We start from the raw sequence: 9,034 nt of genomic DNA, 5'->3' as shown, positions 1-9,034 counted from the left end.
AAGGAAGGAAGGAAGGAAGGAAGGAAGGAAGGAAGGAAGGAAGGAAGGAAGGAAGAAAGTGCATTTAATCTGGGCATGTTTATAGTTTCAGAGGGTTGCATGATCACCATGCCAGAAAGTAGACAAGATGGGCTCTGGAGTAGGAGCTGAAAGCTTTACATCCTGATCAACAGGTGGGGGAGGGGGGGCAGGAGAGAGAGAGAGAGAGAGAGAGAGAGAGAGGCTGGCAAGAGCCTTTGAAAGCCTACTCCCAGTGACACTCCTTCTCCAACAAGGCCACACCTCCTAATCCTTCTCAAGCAGTTATCCATTGTGGACAAAGCATGCAAATACGTGAGCTTCAGGAGGCCTTTCTCATTCAAACCACCACACTCCCCTAAATTGCTTTTAGTCAAAGTGTTTTCTCACAGCAACAGAAGGAAACTAGACTATATCTAAGCCTGGAGTGGTGGTAAACATCAGTAGGCCCAGCACTCAGGAGGCAGGAGGATCAGGAGTTCAAGGCCAGCCTGGGCTACACAAGCTGTATAAAAAGAAAAAAGAGAGAGTACTTCCCATCTGGTGATTAGCACTGAGCAGAAGGCAATGTGGTGAACTCTTTTCTGGGAAAGCACAGGGTCCTCAATGTGGATAATAGAACCGAGCCCTCAGACACAAAGTGGCAGGAGGACGCATCTTAGAGCGTGCAACTCGGAATTGAAATCTGAAGGCTGCTTAGAAGTGAGTTCCAGCCAGGCAGTGATGGCACACACCTTTAATCCCAGCACTTGGGAGGCAGAGGCAGGTGGATTTCTGAGTTCGAGGCCAGCTTGGTCTACAGAGTGAGTTCCAGGACAGCCAGGACTATACAGAGAAACCCTGTCTTGAAAAACCAAACCAAAAAAAGAAGTGAGTTCCACGACCTGGAGACACAGAGGCTATAAAAACAGAAGACAAGCTCCAGGCAGGAAGAACCTGTAGCCTGTGGAAGCACCCTAGGAGAGTTCTGTTCTACTGAGGAGGTGGGTGACAACACCTAGCACAGGACAGGGTCACAAGGAGCCTCACCCTCCCTTTAAGAAGATGAAGGTGTGCTGTGGCAGGGGGTTGTCATGGTGTTCATAGTCTGTGCTGTCACCAGAGGCCATGCTGAGGTCTGTGGCACTTGCCGATGCCGGAGACCATGCAGAAGTCCATGATCCATGCACCCACTGATCATAAAGGGTGGGAAAGCTACTTTTGCAGTGGAATCTGCAAAATGATGACTACAGACTCACAGTTCAGAAAAGTCTGAGAAAGATTTTGTAACAACTCCTACCTGCCTGCCTCTCTGTCTCCCTCCCCTTCCCAAAAGGAAGCTGTAGGAGAAACTCTTATAAATTGTGATAAAGATGCTGAAGTGTAGCTCTCCACAGTTGAGGCTTTAGGTGGGGATGCAGGTGGAGAAGGACTCAGTTTTCTTTCAGGGGCTGGCCACTGGAGTTGGCCGTGTATGGGAACACAATTGGACTTGTGTTTGATGGTTGGAGGGTTTTGTTTTGTTTTTTTTTTGGGGGGGGGATGGTCACAAGGATGGGAGACTGACCTAGACAAACAGGGAAGTGAGTGTGACTGAGATACATTATGTGAAATTCCCAAATAATCAATACAAATATTATGTTTGAAAAACAAAAGTTGGCAAGAGCCAGGCATTTTAGTACACTGCCTTTAGTCTCAGCACTCAGGAGGGAGTGGCAGGTGGATCTCTGTGAGTTGGAGGCCAGCCTAGTCTACAGAGTAAGTTCAAGTACACCAAGTGCTATGTAGAGAAAGACCCTGTGTCCAAAAAGAAAAAGCAAAGAAGTTGTCAAGGGACAATGAGAACACACACGCACACGCGCACACGCACACACACACACAAAGGTTCCCACAGAGTAGCAGTGTCCTCCGTGCAATTATAAATCCTGGTACAGGGTGAAGAGTAGGTGAGGAAAACAGAGATGCAGGCTCAGAGAACAACTGTGGAGTGTTTCTGTATCCCCCATGTGAGCGTCATGTGACTCTAAGTTATTGGCAATGGATAAGTGGCAGATTTCAGTCAAATTTTGGAGAGGGAACTAACAGCACACAGGATTGATTAGAAGGGAGCGGTGACATTGGGAAGGACTTGGGTTTCTGGCCTGAATAAGTGAGGGCATCTTGGTATGACTCAAGAACTTGGGGAGCAGAGCCCGGGACATAAGCTGGGGGTGGAGTTGGGGTTAGGAGCAGGCTGATGGGTTAGATTTAGGGCAGGCTGAGATTCAGCAGCTTGGTGGACACGTACTTGGTATTTTACTTTTTGTTTGGTTAGGTTTTGTTGTTTTGTTTTTCAACACAGGGTTTCTCTGTGTAGCCCTGACTGTCCTAGAATTCACTCTGTAGACCAGGCCAGCCTGGAACTCAGAGATCTCCCTGCCTCTGCCTCCAGAGTGCTGGGACTAAAGGCGTGCACCACCAAGGTCTGGCTTGGTAGTTTACCTTTTAAGGTAAGCAGCAGAGTTACACTAGAAACAAAAATATCACCAGTTAAAGCTAGGGAGCCTAATTTGAACCCGTCCCCAATCTGTTCTTTGTTCCCCTAAATCTCAGCCACCAACAGAGCAAAATGTGGGTAGCATTGTTGAAATAAAATATCCTCAGGTCTTATTTGTTCCCTCCAGTCATTTATTACCTTCCGGTTGTTATAGATATGCCTGCCCACCCCCCCGTGCCCCACCCCCATGCCCCACTCCCGTGCCCCACCCCCACCTCTTCTAAGCACATTGTCCAATCCCTGGGAGCCCACTCCTATCCATACAGCCCCACCCCTGCAGATCAGGAAAGTAAAACCAGGAGAACCTGAGGCCACATGGCTGCCAAACGGCCGACTGAGGATTCGCTCCCAGCTTATCTGACTCCGACAGCCATTACTCTATCCCATAAACTCCCAAGGAGTAAGCAGGGTTTTAAACCATCATTCTGTCCCTTGAGGAAACCCAGATAGCACTCTGCACAAGGAAGACACTTGATGGATAGTATTGATTTGAACTATGACCTGTCACCCCAAATATCTTTAGTGTTCTGGCATTTGAGCTAGTATTCAGCCTTCTCTGAAGAAGCCATAGCATTCACTTGGTTAAAGGGGAGGAGTCTAGAAAGATAGTTCAGCATCTAAGAGCACATACCGCTCTTTCAGAAGACCTGAGTTCAATTCCCAGCACGCATATCAGGTGACTCACAACCACCTTTAAGTCTCTAGGAAGATCTGACTCCTCTGCCACCAAGGGCACCTGTACTCACACAAATTCCCCCACCTCCACACATAATCACACACATGATTAAAAAATAATAAAATTATTTTTAAAAGAAGAAAAGCAAGATGTAGTGCTTTATGTTTTAAATCTGCACTGATCTATGTCGTGAGTTCTAGGTCAGCCCAGGCTACATAGTAAGACTGGATCAAAAAGAGAAAGACAGAGACAGAGAGAGGAAAGATTTTTTTAAAAGCATTTGTGTGGTGGTACATACCTAAAATTCTAGCCCTCAGGAGTCTAAGGCAGGAAGATCAAAAGTTCAAGACCAACCTGGACTGCATAGTGAATCCCTACCTTTAGAAAAATATAAAGCTGTTAGGGGCTGGAGAAACAGCTCAGAGGCTAAGAGCGCTGACTGCTCTTCCAGCATTCCTGAGTTCAATTCCCAGCAACCATGTGGGAAATGAACATCTAATGTCATCATGCCATCCGATGCCCTCTTCTGATGTGTCTGAAGACAGCTCATAAACTTTTTTTTTAAAGAGTTTGTCTCTATTAAAAAAAAAAAAAAAAAGCACTGACTGTTCTTGCAGAGGACCTGAGTCTGAGTCTGAGTCTGGCTCCCAACACCCTTGTCAGCAGCTCACAAACAACCACCTGCAACTCCAGCTCCAGAGAATCCAATGCCTTCTTGTGGCCTCCACAGGCACCCAAACACACACACACACACGTAATTAAAAATTGTAAGCTGTTAGGTTCAGCAGTGGCATTAAGTATGCTCAATCACCTCAGTCACTCTGCAGTGAGGATGACAACAAAATGAACATGCTTTTTTTTCTCCTCTGGCGACTTTGTCCTAAGATGAGCTTATGTTCTATAGATGATCTTAGGTTCTTTTTTTTTTTTTTTTTTTTTTTTCAGAGCTGAGGAACGAACCCAGGGCCTTGCACTTGCCCGAAAGCGCTCTCCCACTGAGCTAAATCCCCAACCCTGATTTTATGTTCTATAGATGATCTTGGGAAGGGCATTCGCAGTTCCTTCTGGCAGCTAGCAAAGAAGCCAGGCACTGCCTCTCCCAGCACTGTCACAGTGCAAGATTTATACAAGTGTTTATCCAACCACCACCATCTCCTTTTCCCTTTTCAGGAGTACAACATGTACGGCTGGTGGGTAGGAGAACTGAACAGCGTCATCGGGATTGTTCCAAAGGACTATCTCACCACGGCCTTTGAAACGGAAGGAAGATGAAGCCCAGGTATCAGCGTCAGCATCCGAGAGCTGCTCTTAGTTTAGTGGAGTTTGTTGGGCATGACTTCACTAGCTGTGAGTTTGTCGATGAAGCAACCTTTCCTTCCTCTCCAAAAATGATGTTAATAAATCAGATGAAAGGGGGCAAGTGTGTGCAATAACACGTCTAATATTCTCAAAGATTCAAATATAATAAATAAGTTAAAGTGAAGAAGGAGGGACAGTGGTGGTGCACACTTTTAGTCCCAGCATTTGGGAGGCAGAGGCAGGTGGATCTCTGAGTTCAAGGCCAGCCTGGCCTACAGAGTGAGTTCTAGGACAGCTAGGGGGTACAAAAATAAATCTTGTCTTGGAAAAAAAAAAGGAAGGAAGGGAGGAAGGGAGGAAGGAAGGAAGGAGAGAGAGACAGAGAGAGAAAGAGAGAGAGAGAGAGACAGGGAGGGAGGGAGGGAGGGAGGGAAGGAGGAAGGAGAGAGAGAGAGAGAAAGAGAGAGAGAGAGAGAGAGGAGGAAGGAAGGAAGGAAGGAAGGAAGGAAGGAAGGAAGGAAGGAAGGAGAAGAAAAGAAAATGGGTAGACCAGAGATGTAGCCCAGGTGGGTTGTTAGACTGCATATCTGGCATGCTTGAAGCCTAACCTCATCCCCAGCACCACATAAAGCTGGATATGCTGGCACACACCTATAACCTAAGCCCTTGGCTGTGGAGATGGCTCAGCATTTATAAGCACTGGTTCCTCTTCCAGAGGACCAGGGTTCCATTCCCAGTGCCCACATGGCAGCTCACAACCCTAGCTCGAGGAGATTCGACGCCCCCTCCTGACTTCTGTGGATTCCCCATGTACATACAGGCCAAGCACCCATACATATAAAATTCAATGTTTTTTAAAGAAATTGGAAAGCAACTCAGGAAAAAGAGCCAACACTGACCTCTGGCCTCCACATACATACACGTATGTACATGAGTACCAGCACATACATGTGCACACACCTACACCATCACATACACACCATACCCATAGGAAGTCTTTAATGAGGATTCCTAGGAATATAATCAAATTAACTTTTAACAGCTACTTGGGAGGCTGAGGCAGGAGGATCTTGAGTTCAAGGCCATCCTGGGCTGCAGATCAAGACCCACAATATAGAGAGATGTAATTTTTAGGTAATAAAGACTCTGCATTAAACTTTATGAGCAAGAACGCCATGCTGTGGTAGATTGCTTTGGTGTTTGTTTGTTTGTTTGTTTGTTTGTTTGTTTTTGATAGTGTGTGTGTGTGTACGTGTTACTGGGAATTGAATCCAGGACTTTGCATACTAGTCAAGTGCTCTGTCACTGAGCTGGCTAGCCCCATATGGTGTTTTAAAGTAGCAGGAGTGCTTGGCTTGGGTGGGGTAGCAATGGGAGCCTCTTTGGTGGTCAGTGGGCTTAGAATTTAGAATGGGAAAGGAGAGTATTCATGACTAGCTTTAAATCAGCATTTCCATCTTCCAGCTGAAAATAGGGTCAGCCCTTCCTGCAGGGAAATACCATCAGTGTGGCAGTGATAGGATCTATCCATGGAGTCTTCCACCCAGGCCACTCTGTAGTTGCAGCAGCTGAGTGAACTCATTCAGGAACATACATAAGATAGACCTTGCCCCCCAATGCTCTTGTGCAAACACAAAGCCCCAGCTCTGGCCCGTTGTTCCAGGTTTGACTTCATGACTTCCCCAAAGAGGACGATTTACTGGCCATGGACGCACAGAGGTTGGAATTTTTCTGCCAAATCTGAACAGAACACTTTTTCCCACTTTGTCGTTTATTTAAAATGTAGCCCTAAACCCAACAGTTCCTCTTTTAGGAATCTATCCCACGGCTATCCTTTGCACACATGCCAAATGAGTACAGGCATTTGTATAGGGAAGGATTGGAGACAAACAGAATCCCAAAGGAACAGGCAAGAAACTGTAGGGTGTTTGGGGATTCGAATACTCCCCAGCTTACAGTAAAAGCAAAGGTGATGCTGTTACAAATAAGTTTCAAGATATATCAGTAAGTACAAAGATTAGCCATGGCGGGCAGGTCAACCGTGCCTCCTTGCTCCAGTGGGGAGTGGAAAGCTGTTGTTTATGGCAGGTGCCTGAAATCCCAGAACTCAAGAGAACTGACCTGGATTCTAAACCAGCCTCAGAAGTGGATTGAGTAACAGGGCAGCTGGATTGCAGAGTGAGACCCTGTCTCAAAAGACCATGCACAGTAGATTTACAGAGCTATTTGTTTATATATATATGAAAGACCTCTGGAAGGAGAAAGAACAGAATCACCTCTAAGGACAGAAAACACACACACACACACACACACACACACACACGACTCTGAGACAGGGTAACAGGAAAAGGGTTTACTGCCATTTGTAAATCTATCTTTTAAATTTTTATTTTTATTACTTTTTAATTATGGGGATTGTGAACATGAGTGTAGGTGCCTATGGAGGCCAAAAGAGGGCGCTGGGTCCCCTGAAGCTGGATTAATGAACGACTGTAAACCACCATGTGAATGCTGGGAAACAAACTCAAGTCTTCTGCAATAGCAAGACATGTCCTTGACCACTGAGTCATTTCTCCAGACTTTTCTCCACCACCACCACCCTTTTTTTTGGGGGGGGTATTTCTTCTTGTTATTGTTTTATTTTTTATATATAATTTATTTTAATTTTATGTGCACTGATGTTTTGGCTGCATGTGTGTCTGTGTGAGGCTGTCAAATCCCCTGGAACTCGTGTTACAGACAGTTGTGAGCTGCCATGTGAGTGCTAGGAATTGAACCCAGGACCTCTGGAAGAGCAGCCAGTGTTCTTAACCTCTGGGTCATCTCTCCAGCCTCATTTTTATTTTTCTGAAACATGATCTTATATATCCTAGGCTGGCTTCAGTTACTTGCTGTGTAACTAAGGATGACATTGAACATCTGGTCCTCCTGCCTCTGCCTCCTGAGTTCTGGAGTAAGAAATGTGCACCACCATACCCAGTCGGTGCTGTGCTAGGGGCTGAATCCAGGGCTTCTCATGCACTAGGCAAGCACTCTAGCAGCTGGGCTGCACCCTACCCATGCTTCTATATTCTAGTCGTAAAAAGAAAATTTACCTTTCTTATCCTTCAGGGAACATATCTTCTCTCCTACCTTGAGGAAGAAACAGATCATCAAAAACACGTTCCCTACCCTGGCCGTGGATTCTTCTCTTCGCTGAACGGAGCCAAGACTCTGTTGCTTCGTGTGACTTTAAGCCACTAATAAGACAAGTAGGAAGAAGACAGTTCATCAAACCTGTTCCTCAAGCAGCCAGCTTCTAGCTTATTGTCCTTTCTATGTCCCATAAGCCTTTTCTACAAGCCTGCTAACAAAGAAGACAGCAACGAAGGAAATCATGGAAGAAAAACGTTACCGGTGGGTCGTGGCTTGCAGAGCACAAATAAAGTTTGGATTTGTTTCTTTGCCTTGTGTGATGGGGCTGAATTCTTTTCTGACATAATATCAAGGGTCGGCAAGATGGTTCAGTGGGTAAGAGCACCTGTTGCCATGGAAACCTGATGCCTGAGCCCAGTCCCCAGGACCCACACGGTACAAGGAGAGAACCTGGTCCCACAAGCTGTCCTCTGACCTCCACGCGTGTACCATGGCATGTGTATACCCACATACATGAATGAATAAAACTAAGAAATAAGCAAATGTTAAGTTTTAATAGTATCAGCATGCCACTGCTAGGTATTCTTACCATCTGCAAAGTGGGACGGGACAGTCAGAGCGAAAACCAAAGTCCAGACAGAGAAGGAGGTTTTTGACTGTCTTTTAGGAAAGTCATCTCTGGAACCCAGCACAACTAGTGTCTGTCTGGTCAGGTCCTCAGACTGTCTTTGGTTGGCTTCTTGGTTGTTTCTTCTGTGACGAACCTCTGAGACATAGACGCAACGCCTGGAAATCAGCACGTTGGAGAGCGCCTTTGCGAGCACTGTGGTCTTCAGTGATGGAGTCCCGGATGGGTTGAGGACATGCAGGGCTCTCTAATCCAGGGACTCCTGCTCCTTTAGCAATCACCTGCACATAGTTCTGCGCATTGACAAGGCAACAGAACAGTGGTTGAGAACACAAACTCCAGAGCTAGACAACCTGGGAATATCTCATTTTCCCTTGTATGATGTGTTAGCATTTGGTACCTCCGTTTCTTCCGTGAAGAAGGGGTATGTTTTCCCTCCCTCTCTCAGCAGGTCACTGGGTAATTAGGGAGATGAAGGGGTTTGTCAAGTTCTCTGTACTTGGAGAAGAACCTGGCACATGGTAACCGCTCAGTAAGGGCTAGCTGTTGTTGCCAGACTCTACACGAGACGTTTTACAAGACAAGCACCCGAGCAGCTATAGAAATTGTATATCAAGACTGCCTATGTGGAGCAGCCCTGCATTGGCAGAGGCCTTTCCCACCTCTGTCAGGGATATATTGTAAGCAAGTTCTCGTCTCGCATCACCACAGGGGAGAATCGAGGCAGCACACAGGGATGGCGGTAGATTCCAAGTTTGTCAAA

At 46.3% G+C, this 9,034-nt stretch overlaps 1 protein-coding gene across 3 annotated transcripts in view; it reads left to right on the top strand.

The window, feature by feature from the left end:
• Skap1 (src kinase associated phosphoprotein 1) overlaps window positions 1-7,953 on the top strand; it is a 295,894-nt gene extending 287,941 nt beyond the window's left edge. For all 3 annotated transcript variants that reach the window (XM_028754983.1, XM_028754982.1, XM_028754984.1), the window contains 2 exons: window positions 4,380-4,488; window positions 7,620-7,953. In XM_028754983.1, coding sequence (XP_028610816.1) covers window positions 4,380-4,481 — 102 coding nt within the window. In that variant the 3' untranslated portion in view covers window positions 4,482-4,488; window positions 7,620-7,953. The remainder of the gene's footprint in view (window positions 1-4,379; window positions 4,489-7,619) is intronic.
• Window positions 7,954-9,034: the final 1,081 nt, after the last annotated feature.

This window comes from Grammomys surdaster, unplaced genomic scaffold (genome assembly GCF_004785775.1).
Source record: "Grammomys surdaster isolate TR1022 unplaced genomic scaffold, NIH_TR_1.0 126048, whole genome shotgun sequence".
NCBI classification, from domain to species: domain Eukaryota; kingdom Metazoa; phylum Chordata; class Mammalia; order Rodentia; family Muridae; genus Grammomys; species Grammomys surdaster.
Note: the sequence above shows the minus strand (reverse complement) of the source record. Positions and strands in the feature narration are given on the sequence as shown.